The 14,740-nt window shown below is 65.7% G+C and overlaps 1 protein-coding gene across 1 annotated transcript; it reads right to left on the reverse strand.

Annotated features, from left to right (window-relative positions):
* Nucleotides 1-474: 474 nt before the first annotated feature.
* On the reverse strand, nt 475-14,348 carry TRPM5 (transient receptor potential cation channel subfamily M member 5; the record flags this gene model as incomplete). The annotated part of the gene is given in 25 exon segments (XM_081064296.1): nt 475-863; nt 1,172-1,244; nt 1,783-1,915; nt 2,147-2,328; nt 2,704-2,857; nt 4,863-5,037; nt 5,108-5,240; nt 5,401-5,519; nt 5,646-5,904; nt 6,049-6,141; nt 6,321-6,433; nt 6,813-6,958; nt 7,355-7,451; nt 7,550-7,755; nt 7,758-8,058; nt 8,434-8,552; nt 9,647-9,749; nt 10,083-10,274; nt 10,427-10,491; nt 11,610-11,793; nt 11,862-11,993; nt 12,558-12,724; nt 13,366-13,546; nt 13,981-14,107; nt 14,266-14,348. Coding segments are annotated over 25 exon segments (3,783 nt in total). The 3' UTR covers nt 475-617.
* Between the last annotated feature and the right edge of the window lie 392 nt (nt 14,349-14,740).

Genomic DNA, 14,740 nt, shown 5'->3' on the forward strand with positions numbered 1-14,740 from the left:
TGCGGGGCTGCTGCCCCGGCTGGACACGGCCCAGCACTCAGTTGGCGGGTGCGGGCGGGAGCCCACACGTGCGAGGAACTCCGGCCCCAGGTCGTAAGAGGCAGAAATTCACCAGCAGCGTTTCAAAACCAGATTAGTCTGTTAGAACACACAGGTTGGGTAGGAGCCAGGTGCGGCCCGCAAGACTGCCACCCACCCAACGGGAGGCGCTTCGGCAGGTGCTCAGGTGTTGCTGTCCTGTCCCAGGCTGGCTGCTGCTCGGGCTCCATCCGTGGGGAGTGCCTGCACCGCACCGCGGAGCCCCCAGGACAAGGGAGGCCACCCGATGGGGCCTGAGGGCCAGCCCAGGGCTCAGACGTGTGGGCCCCATGTGCTGGCAGTGCAGGTGGCTCAGGTATCCGAGGGCAGCGGACCAGCCTCTCGGTGCTCCCTGCTACCCGGACTGCCACCCTGGTCGAGGGACTGCCGGTTCTCGTTGCCAAAGTTGCAAGAGTCTGGTGGGGAAGAAAGACCCTCAGCTGCTAGGCGCCCAGTGGGGCAGGCCCAGGGCAGGGAGACAGAACCGCCCGGAGGTAAGCATGGGACCTAATGGCTGTGATGGGGAGGGTGGCGGCCCGTTAGGGTCCTTGAGGCCATGCCCACGCGCCTGGTTCATCAGTGGGCTTGGCAGAGGGCATCTGCCCCACCTTGGAGACAGTGGCCAGCCAAGAGCCATCAGAGGCCTGGCCTGTCCGACCCCCCAGGACAGGAAGGCAGATGACAGCAGGGCCCTGTGTCCCTCCCCAGGCACACTCACGGTGGGAGGCGCTGCCCTGATTGAGCGTGTCGACCATGGACGACAGGAGTATGGTGCAGTAGTTGACCTGCCAGAAGGACAGGCGTCCAGCGCAGCCCCAGGCCGAGCTCAGGCGCCCTCCCGCCTGACTCCGCTCTGCCGCCAGGGCCCCTGCCGCCCCAGGACTTCCCTCTGGCTGCTCTGGGAAGGACGGGGCCGGAGAGCGAGGTCCCAGTTGTGTGTGGAGAGTGGACAGTGAAGGGGCTAGTGCAGGATCTCTCGGGGTACAGGACCCCCTGGAGGGAAGGCACTTGGTCTCAAATGACTGAGGTTGGGCAAGGATGTGAGTCAAACCCTCGGGGCGCACTGTTTGGACATGGGGGCGGGGCCACCTACCTGCGACTCCAGACCCCGGATGCGTTTCTCGTGCTCTCTCAGCCCCCCGAGCTGCTTGGCTATGAAGTCCACCCTGTGTGGGGCAGGTGGGCAGCAGGCTGATGGCCACGGGGCGCCCTGCATTGCGGTCTCCCCTCTCCTGTTGTCCCTGCCCTCTGGTGGGCTTGGGGTCACAGCCCTCTCAGTGCCTGAGTCCGGTGCCCTGGCCCTTTCCCGTAGCCCCCAGGTCTGGGCACACAGGGTTCTGGGTCCTCCCTGCGTGCACAGTGAGGGCTGGGCGCCCTCCAACAGGCAGGACTTCTGCCTGTAGGCCCCGGGGAGTGCTCGGGATGCGCTATTCAGAGCCCCCAGCGAGATGGAGGGAGGGCAGGGCTCTACTCAGAGACCTCAGAGCGGGGACGACACCATGCATATTGGTCTCTAGCCCCCAAAGGTGTGGCAGGCAAGGCCCCTGTTTGGGGTCAGGGGGCCAAGTGCTGCGCCCCTCTTAGCCTCAGTTTCCCCAGCTCAGGTCCTGGCTGGCACGAGAGGGCCACACCCAGCGTGGATGCAGCCTGACAATCATGATGGTGGTAGAGAGCCTGGGGGTGACCTCAGCGCAGCCCCCGCACCTGTGGCCGGTTTTCCGCAGCACCTCCTCCTCGCTCGCTCTCTTCTGCTTCTCCAGTTTGCTCAGGTAGTTCTCCTTCTGAACCGCCTCCCAGGTGACCATCTTTTGGTCCAGCGGTTCTGGCAGGTCTCTCTCTAGGAAGGCAGGGCAGGGCAGCAAGGGTGTGGGCCTGCCCGGCCAGCCTGGCCCTGTGCCTGGGTCCCGGGACAGGAGGTGGAGGGGCAGAGATGGCCCCGCTGCAGGGGCCTCCGGCTCAGCCGGTACCAGCGGCCTCGCGCCTGGGGCCCCTCCTGCCTGCCCACCGGCCGCTGCTGACCCCTCCAAGGCCCAGGGCAGCCGGGTCGCCCCCAGCCCGGTGGCCTCACCCAGGTGTGCCCGCTTCTGCCGGGCCCCCTTTCGGAGGAGCCTCCTGAGCACCAGGCCCAGGTGACTGAAGAGGATGAAGGGTGGGGCCAGGGCCGGGCGCCCGTGGTACTCCACAATGAGGTGGTAGCGCTGGAACTTCCAGAACATGTCCGCGTTGCCCTGCACCACCTGGAAGGTGTAGCTGTGGGGGTGGGGCGTGTGGGCAGTAGGCCCACGATGCACACCGCCCCCCACCCCCATCCCGATTGCTCTCTGGGGGTGTCTCGAGGGGGCTTGTGCATCTGGGGTCTCCCACTGCCCCCCTGCTCTCCTGGACAAGCCCTCTGCCTTCGCAGACTCCCCGCCCTGCTCCCTGGGGGCTGGGGTTTGGGGGGGCAGGGACTTGGCGAGGCGCCCACCCCCACTGCTGCGTGTGCTCACCACCTCCCTGTGCCTGCCCTCCCTGGTCTGCCCTCCAGGCCCTGTCTGCACCACCGTGTTGGGGTGACCCCTATGTCCAGGCCTGGGGGGCTGGAGCTGGGCTTGGCGGCCACCCAGAGGCCGACGGGCAGGGCACCTGAACATGGCGATGAGCAGGTTCATGAGCAGCACGTTGGTGACCAGCAGGAAGGTGACCAGCAGCAGGATGACCAGCCAGTTGGCGTAGAGATTGGGGCAGGAGCGGGAGTCCTCCCTCAGCCGCGTGTGCGCCGAGCAGTTCACACGGGCCTCTGGAAGGCGAGTGGGCACTGTGGGGGCGGCGGGGCAGGCAGCCGCCTCCTGGGATTGAGGCCACCCAGGGACAGAGGGCACTGGCCAAGTGACCAACTACCCCAGTTTTCTGGGGATGAGCTTGTACTGGAAGTCCCCATCATGGAACACCCCAGCTGCCGGCAACCCAGACGGATGGTCACCCGAGCGGCACTGGCCCCACCTCCCACCTCTGCCAGGCTGCATGACAGCCAGGCCACAGAGCGCCCTGAGGAGCACAGCTCCAGCCCCTGGTCAGCCAGCTCCCCCCAGGCCTGCTTCTGCCCCTGCAGAGCCCCCTGGACCTCAGCCCACAGGACAGGAGGAGGAGGGAGGGAGGAGCAGAGGCCACAGGGCAAGTGCTCGGGGCGCCCAGGAGGAGCAGATGCCTGCAGGCTGGACTGAGTACCAGTGGCACTGGGACCTCTCTCCCTGTGTGTCCCCGGGAACCTTCAGGCACACGTGCTGGCCTGGCAGGGCCTCTGTGCATGTTCCTGTCTCCCTCACTGGGTGCCTGCCTCTCATTGCCCCTGAGTTCCTGAGTGTGTGGAGGGGGGCAGACAGCAGCGCCCCCCTCCCCCACCAATCCCCCCGCCCCCCGGCCCTTCCGGCCTTCCTCTCCAGCTCTGGCCCTGGACTGATTCCTGACCCTCCTGTCCCCGCCCAGGTGCCCGAGAGGTGGGCCTGGACAGCGCGTTTGTGAAACTAAACCCGTCTGATAGAAGTGGCTCTGCAGTAATGAGACCCCCGGGGCCTCCTGTGACTCGCGAGGTACCACCAGGCTGGGCTGGAAATTCAACTGCCCTTGGGGCCTGGAGCCCAGGGAAGGAGCCTGCCATCCCAGGGAGGGCAAGGGGCTGCCTGAGCCTCAGTTTCCCCCTAGGCCGGCATGTCAGTGAATTCTTCTGCGCCCCACAGCATGGTGGGCTCACAGTGCACGCATGGCCAGGGTTTAACCCCTAGAGGCTGAGCTCAGTGAGCTGGCTCCAGCCCGACCCTGGCCACAGACTTTCCCCTGTGGGACTGTGCCTGAACACCCTGGCTGGCCACAGTGGCACATCCTGCCTTTCTGAGGCAGGCCTCAGGGCTTGGACCCCCTTGGGGAAGTCTGCACTCCTTCTGCCCTCCCTAGGTGACCCCCGACCAGCCTATGGCTGGCATTGGCCAGGTGAGAGATGTGGTCACTGGGACCGGTGTGAGCCCCCCACTCAGAACTAGAGGCGCACACCTCATTCCCCTCCTGCCCGAGGGGCCCTGCGGGACCGGGGCAGGGTTGGGGTCATGGTACTGTCCCCCAGCAGGGCCATCTGGTGAGTGTAGCAAGGCCCGGTTGAACTAATGGCCTGGAAAGGTAATGCCTGTGGATGAGCAAGCATGAAGTCACAGTGGGCACTGGGGGGGCTAAGAAAACAGCCCGAGGAAATGGGCCTCAAGGAACACCCGTTAGGAGGTGATCTCCATGACGGCGTAGCCCCCCATCCTGCTGGCCTGATTATGCGTCATTCCCTTGACAAATATTTACTGCGAGTTCTTGCTCCATTAGCTGCGAAGGTTGGCATCAGGCCTCAGCGACAGTGTGCCAGTGACTGCCCTGGGCCCCTGCACCCGACTCTGTACCCAGAGTGTCCTGTAGGGGTCGGTGCCCTGGGCCCCTCACACTGGCCCCTGGCTGCTGGCCCATCTCCTCCAGGGGGCCCACACCCTCTCTCCCTGATCCTCCCTGAAGCCCAGTGAGGCCCGAGGCTGGGTGGGGGCTCCGTGGCCGGGCCCTATGCAGGTGTACAGGGCTGGTGGCTGGGCTCAGGGATTCCCCCTCTCAGCCAGTTCCTGGCCGGGGTCTCGCGTGACCCCAAAAGTCTCTGGCAAGGGCCACATGTCCAGGGTCCTACAGAAGGAACCTTGGTAAACGACTCGGTGTGACTGCAGCCCGGGGTCCCACTGCAGTGGGTGCCGAGGAGCACCTCGCCCCCACAGGCTGGTACTGACCGTCAAGCTCGTCCAGCGGGATCTGCCCGAAGATCTGCAGGTAGGGCCGGTACAGCACGCGGCGGAAGACCCACTCCAGGCGGCTGTCGTGGGGGTGCAGCAGCGCCTGGGTGGTCACGCCGTAGGCCACGAGCCACACGCTCAGGAAGAACAGGAAGAAGAAGACGTCCTTCATCTGGGGGGAGGGGGGGCGTCAGGGGCCGCCGGGGGCGGGGGGGGGGGGCCCGGCCCGTGGGGGGTCTCACCATCCTCTCCACAATGATGATCTTGGGGCCCAGCTCCTTGTGGATGGCGAAGATGTGGATGAGCCGGAGCGTGAACACCATGAAGTCCACGGCGAGCACCGCGCGGCCCGCCTCGAACACCGGCGGCAACACCCTGCGGGGGACGCTCGGCTGACGGCTCGGGTGCCGGGAGCCAAAGGGGCTCCCCAGGACCGCAGCACAGGTGCCAGGGCCACGCGGCACTCCTGAGGCCCTGAGTGGCTCCATCCTGAAGGCGACCTGCTCCCCCACCCACCCGGGGCTGCCCCACAGACCTGCAGGTGACACCAACGATAAACAGGAAGATGGCCACCATGTCACACTTGTTCCAGTTGTCCTCTACGTAGAGCGTGAACTTCTTCACCAGGTGTGTGTCCTCGTCTGTGAAGAAGCCCTGGCAGAGGGCCAGGCAGTTCAGTGACAGCTGCCTGGGCTCCTGCCTTGCTGGAGACGGCCCGGCCAGACCAAGCTGGGGTCAGGAGGGACCGGGCTCAGTGGGCTGGGCCCACCACTAACTTACCTGGCGGATCTCCTCCAGCACCAATGTAAAGACCCAAAAGTAGAGGGTGACCTCAGGCCCCGACGGCCCCTGGGGCGGTGGCCTGAAGTCCACCAGCAGGACATAGGTGAACAGGAAAAGGAACGCAAAGTACATGACCACGTTCCCCAGGAAGACGGTCACAGGCGCACCCCAGAACTTCTGCCAGCGCGTGAGCAGGAAGGCCACACGTGGGCCTCGGTGGCTGGGAGTCGTCGGCGCCTCGGCCAGCTCTTCTACCCTGCGCCACAAAGGAGGCCACGGCCAGTGGTGAGGCGGTGCCCAGGCGCCCCACAGGAGCCTCGCCTCTGCTCACGGGAGACCAGCCTCCCAGCTGTGGCCCACCGGACCCTTCGGCCCTGCCCGCGCTCCTCTGGGCCCTCACCCACTGCCCGGGCTATAGAGCAGGCTCGTCTCCGTGTCCAGGCTGTCCAGCTCCTGTCGGTCCTCCGGGCCCGTCCTCAGCGGGGCCTCCTCACTGCAAGCACCGGGACCCTCAGGGACCCTGGGTGGGACCCTCAGAGGTGCCCGCTTGGCCCCAAGCATGCAGCCAGCAAGGTAGGGCAGGGTGCACTGAGGAGGGTTGCAGGCAGAGGCCGTGCATAGCAGGGCCACACAGATGCTGGGCCAGTGGCCCCGGTTGCCACCCTGACGGACCTGAAGGTGATGAGGTTGGTGTAGAGCAGGGCGGGACACAGGAAGGCACCCAGCAGCCGCAGGACGGGAGTGTCCGCGGCCATGTCTCCCCACCAGATCTTGGTCAGGAAGGCCTGAAATGAAGGCACAGGTGCAGGCCTCTCCCACCTCCACACGTCTGCCCGCGCTGGGCCCCGCCCCAGGCATGCCCTTTAGGCCTCAGCTGCAGCCTGGCCCCTCCCAGCCCTGCCTCCTGGGGCCCCACCCTGGTGGGCAAGAACCTACACTGCGAGGAAGCCCGGCTTGGGGTCCGGGAGCTGAGGACGTGGTGCCTCCACCAAGGTGGAGAAAGGGCTGGGCATGGGGCAAGCAGGGACAGAACCCCCCTTCCCATGCCCCCCACCCCACATGGCTGGGTCATGGGGAGGGAAGGGAGGCGGCTGCTGTCTGGGGGAGGGAGCAGTCAGCCGGGCACCTATTGCCTGCCTGGCACCCCCCATGCCGGCTGCTCACCTGCACCCCGTCGTGGGCAAAGAAGGCCTTGGTGTCAGCCTCAGTGGCCAGGTGCACACAGGTGGTCCTGCTCCAGCAGCGGTTCCTGCGCACCAGCAGGGCGAAGGCGCGGTCCTCACTGTTGCTGTAGCACTCGGAGAAGAGGCCTGCCCAGGGTCGGACGCTGGCACCCAGGACCCGCCCCGCTCTCCCGCCGCCTCCGCCCGACCCAGACCCTGCAGGATGGGCCACTCTACCCTGCGCCCCCCTCCCAGGGGGCTGTCCCTGTCAGGCCTGCCTGCCATGCGGATGCTGAGTGTCCTCGTCTGGCCTGCCCAGAGCCCTCCCACCCGTCAGGACCGTGGGCGACTCAGCCGCTACCACAGGGCCCAGCCTGTGCCGAGGCGTGGGGCTGTGTCGTCATCCCTGTGTGCTCCTCTGTCCCTCAGGTAGGGTTAGGACATTAGGGCCCACCTCCCCCTGGGAGGAGCCCACAGGCCCACCAGGGTCCCCAAGGGCACCCTGCACTGCGTGGGTCGTCTGACTCCAGGCCTGGGGCTCACCCAGGGCCAGCTGCTCATACTTGGCCTCCGTCTCCAGGTGTGACATCTCTCTGAGGATCTTGCAGGCGGCCAGAGCAGCCGCTACCCCCTCCTGGCCCTAGGAGACGGGTCTGAGGAGGCTGGCCCGACGCCCCCCCCTCCCTGGGGGCCCGCCTCCAGGCCCTGCAGAGCATGGCTGCCATGGCCACTGCTCACCATGGCCCAGAAGTAGCTGGCCATCTCGTGCCAGTTCTGCAGCACGGCCCACAGGAACAGGTCCCTCCACGGGTTCTCGCTCTTCTGGCTCAGGTCCAGAAGCCACTTCTGGGCAGTGGGCCGCCTGGCTGGCCCCCTCTCCTGGAGGACAGGGACGTCAGCCTCTGGCATGGCCCCGGCCCATCCCCGCTGACCCGGCTTACCGCCTGGTACAGGCCGCGGCAGGCATCGTGCAGGAAGTCCTTGAGCACGCGGGAGACCTCGTGCAAGGAGAAGGCGGGCGGCCCTGCGGGTGGCCCCCGGGCCTGCAGTGCCAGCCGGCCCTCCTCATGCTTGCGCTGCAGCAGCTCGAAGAGTGGGCTCTTGTGGGGCACGGCCTGGTACAGCTGCTGCAGCCGCCCGTATGTCAGGAAGTCGGCCATGTTGGCGCCGTGGTCCACAAAGAGACGCACGAACTCGGGCTTGTTGCTCACGAGTGCGTCCATCATCACCTCCTCCAGATCGCAGGACTGGGCAGCCCCAGGGTCACGCCCAGGGTGGGCCGAGACGGGCAGGTGAGTGGGAGCCGCTGGACAGGGGCCCCCTCCGCCCAGGGCCAGGCCCAGGGTCCCCGGCACACCCCCTCTCCTGGGTCCTGCAGCCTGTCTGCGCAGAGCGGGCACGGGTGGGCAGAGCTTGGGACCACCGATAGTGCATGTCACAGTCCCTGGGGCTCTGGCATGGGCCACAGCCTGCCTGTGGGGCAATAAGTGACGTACCCCCCCCCCCGTCCCTCTTGGCAACCCTGGGGAGAAGATGGACCCTGCCAGTGGCCCTCAGGACCCCGCCTCCTCTCTCTGTGGGCCAGAAATGGGGCTCAGGATGGCCTGGGGTGGGCAGGGCACCTTCCACTCGACATCCCCATTGAAGATTTCACTCTTAGCGATGTCCACTCGGTCCCAGGCCACCGCCAGCTTCAGCTCGTCCAGGTAGTCCTGTGGCTCCTGGCTGTGGCTCTTGCAGGCTGCAGGCAAAGCGGGCACAGGGCATGAGGGCAACCCAGGGGCCCTCAGGTGGCTATTCCAAGCACCCGGCCACCGGAACTCTGCCCTGGTCTGCGTCCTCTGAATGACAGCGAGAGGTACACAGCGTCGCAAGTCCCCCGGGACCAATGCTTACAGCCCAGCTGGCCAAAATGCCAGCCCTCAGTGCTCTGGGATCCCAATGGGACAGGTGAGCGCAGCGGCTTCCCCTCCCCGCCGTGTCTGCCTGCCAGCAGTCAGCCCCATGGCATGTGCTTCTCTCCAATAAAAGCCCATGGAGCCAAAAAGTGAAGACAACCGGTTCCATCAACGGGAAACAAAACACGGTCCTTCCACACTGTGGAGTACAGCCTGGCTTTAAAGAGGTGACGCTCTGACACGCTGCTGCTGTGTGCATGGGCCTCAGAGACTTGGTGCTCAGCGAGAGAAGCCAGATACCAAAGGCCACGAGCTACATGACCACATCGATTGGAAATGCCCCAAATGGGCAAATCCATAGAGACAGGCAATAAATAGGTGGGTGGCTGCCATGGCCTGAGGGAGTATGGGCAGTGACCAACAGGCGCCAGATTTCTTTTGGGGGTGGACAATGTTCCGGAATTTCGTAACGGTTGAACAACCTTGTGAATGTCCTAAAAACTACTGAACTGAACACTTCAAATAGCTCCTAAAATTATGGTAGAATAGCTAACGTGAAACTTGCCAAATGCAGGGGCCTCACAGATTTGTGTGCCCTCCCGGCCCAGACACCATGGTCGTCTCTGCATTGCTCCAGGTGTGTTGTATGTGCTGCCGGAGCGAGCACGGAGTCGTACACACACGCATGCGCCCACATACGTGCACACGCACACACGGCCCAGTGTTGCTGTCCCGGTGTCCCAGCTGCTGCCATCTATCTGTGTGGTGACCCTGCCTGGGTGCAGCCCCCTGGGGGCCGAGGCCAGGACTGGGCAGTGTGTGTGTGGCCGCCCCTGGCCGGCCCCAGGACCCCATGCTGTGGGATGGCGGCCATCGGCCCCCAGCTGTGCGCTGCCCTCCCCACCTGTGCCCGGCTGGTGTGCAGCCTGGCCCTCACCTTTGACCAGCGCCTTGAGGATGACGGTGTCCAGCCCCTCGGAGCCCTCCTGCTCGAAGTCGTGCACCGTGAGCAGGTGTGAGTGGGAGGCGATGTTCTGCAGCTGGGGTGCCAGGACACAGGAGGTGGCCCCACGGGCAGGCCACACGCTTGAAGTGGGCTGAGCTCCAGCCTGCCGCCCTGCACGCCCGCCACCCTCTGGGCCTGGCGCAGCACCACTGCCGACGGAGTCCTTGCTCCCAGGACCCCCACCCGCGAGGGCCCAGAGCAGGAGTAAACATGGGGGCTTTGCAGCAAGAGGGGCTGGGCTGTTTGGTGGGAAGGGGACACCGACTTCCCCCAGGGCCAGCCCTGCCCAGGATTAGGGTACAGAGCAGGGAGGAGGGGTCGCCTTCCTGACTGGTCTCTGCTCTCTGGGGGTGGGGGGGATGCCTACCAGCTCTGTCCAGTGCACGATGTCTTCCCAGGAGAAATGCTCGCTGGGGAACTTCTCTTTAAACTGCTTCTCGGCCACCTGGGGCCCCAAGAGGTGGGGCTGGCTCATCAGGGCAGCCAGCACATCGGCGATGCCCCCCGAGCCTGCCAGGATCAGCCATGGGGCCTCGTGCTCCACAGCCCTGGAGATCCTCTAGGCAGCAGGGAGGAAAGCAGACCCCAGATCAGCTGGGCCCCAGGGCCCCCAGCCCTCCCTTCTGCTCCCTGTCCCAGGTGGGGAGGGCCCTACAGGGGGCCCCAGCTGGCCAGGGGGCCCCTGCCAAGCCCTCACCTCCCTCCACCTACCTCCAGGGTGCTGGGGTCTCCGTTGACCAGCAGACAGAGGACGGGAATCTCAATGCTGCTGGTCCCTGGGGACAGAACACTGGTGAGATCCTTCTAGGTGAGTGGGGGGCCTGGGACCCTCCCCGTGGGTTGACCACCCAGGCCTCAGACCATCAATCTGCCACATTTCTGGGCAAACGCTGGCCCAGAGCCTCTTTCTAATGAAGTGTGGGCTCCAGGCTGCAAACCAGAAGCCGTGTATCATGGGCCCCGTCACCAAGGATGACACCAATCCCTCCCTCACTGTCCAAAGTGGCCGTTTTGTGGCTACTTAAAGGAACGTAAATACAGTTAAACATTTGGATTCAGTTCCTGGTCTCACCGGCCACATCCCAAGTGCCCTGCAGCTGTCCCCATCACAGCAGAAGCTGTGTTGACAGTGCTGATGGAAGAGGTAAAGGTTTCTCCCTTAATCGTGAACCCGACACAAGACTCCCTAGTACCAGACACTGCCCCGAGACGCCTGGACCTGCTGGGTCTGCTGGGAGAGAGGCGCTTCGGCTCCCAGGCCGGTCCCCTCTAGCTCCCAAAGGTGCCCCCTGGCAGGGTGAGCTCGCACCGGGTGTGTGGGCGGGCTGGGCGTTGGCCACCCGTGCACAGACATTGCACCTACATGGCTTTGGTTGTGTTTTCATTTTCAAAGAGTGCTCAGTTGATAAATATTTCATATTGGTTATAAATATCATAAGCACTTCTATATCTTGTTTGTAAATATTAGTTACACATTAGTATTTCTGAGTAAATCCTGCTTTAGAACCCTCACAGCGGTGCCCATTCTTCAGGCAACGCTGCCCCCTGGTGGCAGCGTACTCATGGCCGGTGGAGGGAACTAGGCCTCTGGAAACGTGCCAAGCTCATTTTCTTCCCGAAGCCCTGAGCCCACAGCCAGAGCCTCAGGCCAGGGAAGCCCCGGTGGACACGGACCCACAACTACTCCTGGCAGAGCTACCCCCCCCAGTTGTGCCCCCCACCACCTGGGCCAGCAGCTCCCCCACCCGGCACCCAGTGGCCTGAGTCTCAAGGCTCAGCCATGCTGGTGCCTTCTGCCTGGAATGCCCTTTCCTGCCCACATGGTCCCTCCAGCCCTGCCCACACCGTCCCCCGCCCCCCCGTGTTCCCCAGCGGCCTCCCTGGCGGGCCTCACCCCCATAGCCGGTCCTCTGCTCGGAGATGTGCTTCTCCAGCCTCAGCCACAGGTCTGTCTGTCCATCCCCCTTCCTGGGGGGCCCTGGCTCCACCAGGATGAAGTGGGAGTGGTTGTTGTCCAGGGAGCAGAGAGGGCCTTGGCCACCGCCATTGTCCGTGGGGTAGTGGACAGAGCTGTGCTCCTGGCCCCCGAACACACTGTGAGGCCGGGCAGGGTTTTTGCCCAGTCCTGTTCCCACCCCCCACCCACCGATGGAGGGAGGGCTGGGCTGCTGGCAAGGGGCCCCAGGGGCAGGCACAGGCGGGAGGGGTCCCCCAGAAAGAAGATGGGGCTGTGGGACACTCCGCTCAGCAGGGGCTGCAGGGTGTCCTCTGGCCCTGCCTTTGACCCCGGGGTGGGAGCAGAGGCCACGCGCCCAGGGTCGCCCTGGCTTGTGGGGCCGTGGCCAAGACAGGTTCTGGGATGAGTCCTTGCAGCCCAGGTTCCCTCCCCAGGTCTGTACAGGCTGGGAGCCTGGCAACACCCTCCGCATGCTGTGCCCTGGGCAATGCTGCCACCTGCTGGCCGAGTGCTGGGCACTCAACTCCCTGGCTGCCCTCCTCTCCCTCCCTCTCTGGCTCCCTTCATCCGCGCCCTCCTCCCTCTCCTCTGGCTCCACCTCCTCTGTTTTTCCCACTGCCCCTCACTGTCTCAATCCTTCTGACCATCTGCCTCCCCGTCTCCAGCCCGTGAGCCTCGAGGGCACAGTGTGGTTTGCCCGTGGCAGGCTTGGCACGTAGAGGGATTCTGGAGATGTTCGCCCAGTGAATGGTCAGCAGATGGCGGGTGTGGTCAACCTGCGAGACCTGAGGCTGGTGGCTGCACAGTAGCCTCCCTCCCACCTGGGGGGGGTGATTCTTGGGGGCTGTGGCCCCCTGGCCGCAGTGCTCTGAGCCGGACACTGACCTGGGCGTCGTCCAGAAGCTGACGGTGCAGCACACGGCCCAGCGAGGCGATGCCGATGGCCACCACACGGGCCTTGGTGGACGTGCTGGCCAGCGAGTGGTCACGTACGGCCTGCCCCACGTACCGGGCAAGGCCAGTGCGGAGCGCGCTGGTCAGGATCCAGGCGCCTGCGGGCACCAGGGCTCACTGAGCTCAGGGCCCCAGGTCCCCCCACTCCTCTGCCAGCCTGCCCAGCCACTGTGTCCTGGGGGGCCCCCACCCAGTGCCAGGAGAGCGGGCCAGGCTTTGTCCTGCCGCCCATGCTGGGCCAAGACCCGGGAGGTTTGCCCAAATTGCAAAGCCCTCAGCCCGCCTGGCTCGCAGGTCTTTCCTCCGCGCTGACGGAGCTCAGAAGCCCCATCCTCGTGCTGGCTTTTCTGCAGGCCCAGCGGCCCGAAGAGAACCCCAGTGATGTGACTGAGCCCAGTGCTGGCCGGCCAGAGTGCTCCCCCGCGGGAGGCAGAGGGGGCGATGGGGCCACCATGGCAGCGGTCAGAGAAACAGTCTCCATCCCCAGAGGCACCCCGAGCGGAGGGGCCAGGCCTCTGCCCTCAGGCTGGCCAGGACCCTCTTTGGGGAGGCTCTGGACCTGCGGGGTCCCTCCGCCCCTCTGCTGCACCCTCAGGAGCTGCTCCCACTGCTGGCCGTGCGGAGGGAGGGTGGCCCTGGGGACCACCGTCCAGGAAAGCCCTGGGAGTCAGCGGCTGGGGCACCCCATGCTCGGGAGGCTGTGGGGCCCCTAGGGCCCTGGACCTTGAGGGGGCCTCACCTGTGCTCTCAGCTGCCTTCACCAGCCCCTTGCGCAGGACGTCCCGCAGCCAGGACTTCATGGCAAAAGGCTGCTCCACGCCCACCAGGGACACCACCAGGTTGGGGGTCGGCAGGTGCCATTCGTCCAGCAGGAGGTTGAAGAGCACGGAGGGGGCCACACTGCTGGGCACCTTCACGAACTGCAGGGCATGCGGCCGTAGCCTCAGGCCTCAAGGCAGGGCCACTGAGCACAGCCATGGGCGCTGGGCATGGGCACGGGGCAGCTAGCTGGAGCACAGAAGCCTGAGACCCTTCCGGGTTTGGGCTCGGGCAGGTCCTCCCTTGACCGGCCCTGTGACCTGGGCAGTGCCAACCGCACACGGGGCCTCGCTTCCCCCTTATGAGACTGAGGGCTGGATCAAGGAGGGGCCTGGACACTGGGGCAGGAGGGCACTGCCTGCCTGGGGGCGCAGAACATGGCTCCTGAGGCAGCGGCCCCGGGGGAAGGGGGGAGCAGGCAGGAGAGGAAATGGGGGCCCTGGGGTTCCAGTGGGCGCGTGGCGGTCAGTCACCAGGACATGGGGGCCCAGTGAAGTGTTGGCAGGGCTTGGGGGGGGGACCAGGCAGCCCTTACCCTGCCTCGCTTCTTCCCAGACCCTCCGAATTCGATCTCACCCCGGCACAGTCCTGGCCCCCGTCCCGCTCCAGCATCCCTGGGGCTGTCAGGACAGGCGTCCCTGGCCTCCTGAGGGGGGACCTCTCTGCAGGGACAGAGGACGAGAAAGGCGACCCTGCCTCCCTCCCTGCTGGCGGCTGGGTGCTGCCCTCATCAGGGAGCCCCTCTCCCGCAGAGATGTGCTGGCAGATTTGGGGCCCCCAAGGGGGCGTCTCAGCTCCTGTGCCCTTTCCACCAACCCACCCTGTCCGAAGCGCCACCACTGTGGCCTCATCTCCTGTCACAGCTCCCTTAACCTCCTGCTTCAGTTGCCGGAAGCTCCACATCGCCCGACCCCCCTCCCCGGTGGGGATGGGGACACATCCTGGCCCCTCCACCTGCCTCCTGCTCCCACCACTCACCCCTCCCCAGGCATGTTGGACCAGCCACTGCTGTCACTTCCGTGGAGGCTCTGGCAGGAGGTGTCCTGGAAACTCCAAAAGCTTAGCAGAGGTCTCCGAGACTTCTGGGCGTGCAGCCCCCCCACCCCATGGGCCCAGGGCAGGGATGAGGATGCTGGGTGTGTCTGGGCGGAGAGGGGTGGGCGGTGAGAAGGGGCGGCTCAGGTGCAGGGGCCACAGGGGGCTGAGGGAGGCCTGGGGAGGAGGCGTGGAGGAGGGACGGCGGTGCAGGTGGGCCCTGGAAGCCCAGGGAGGGAAGGCTCTGCCCCTCCCCGAGG

Source organism: Rhinolophus hipposideros (assembly GCF_964194185.1).
Source record: "Rhinolophus hipposideros genome assembly, chromosome: 10".
NCBI classification, from domain to species: domain Eukaryota; kingdom Metazoa; phylum Chordata; class Mammalia; order Chiroptera; family Rhinolophidae; genus Rhinolophus; species Rhinolophus hipposideros.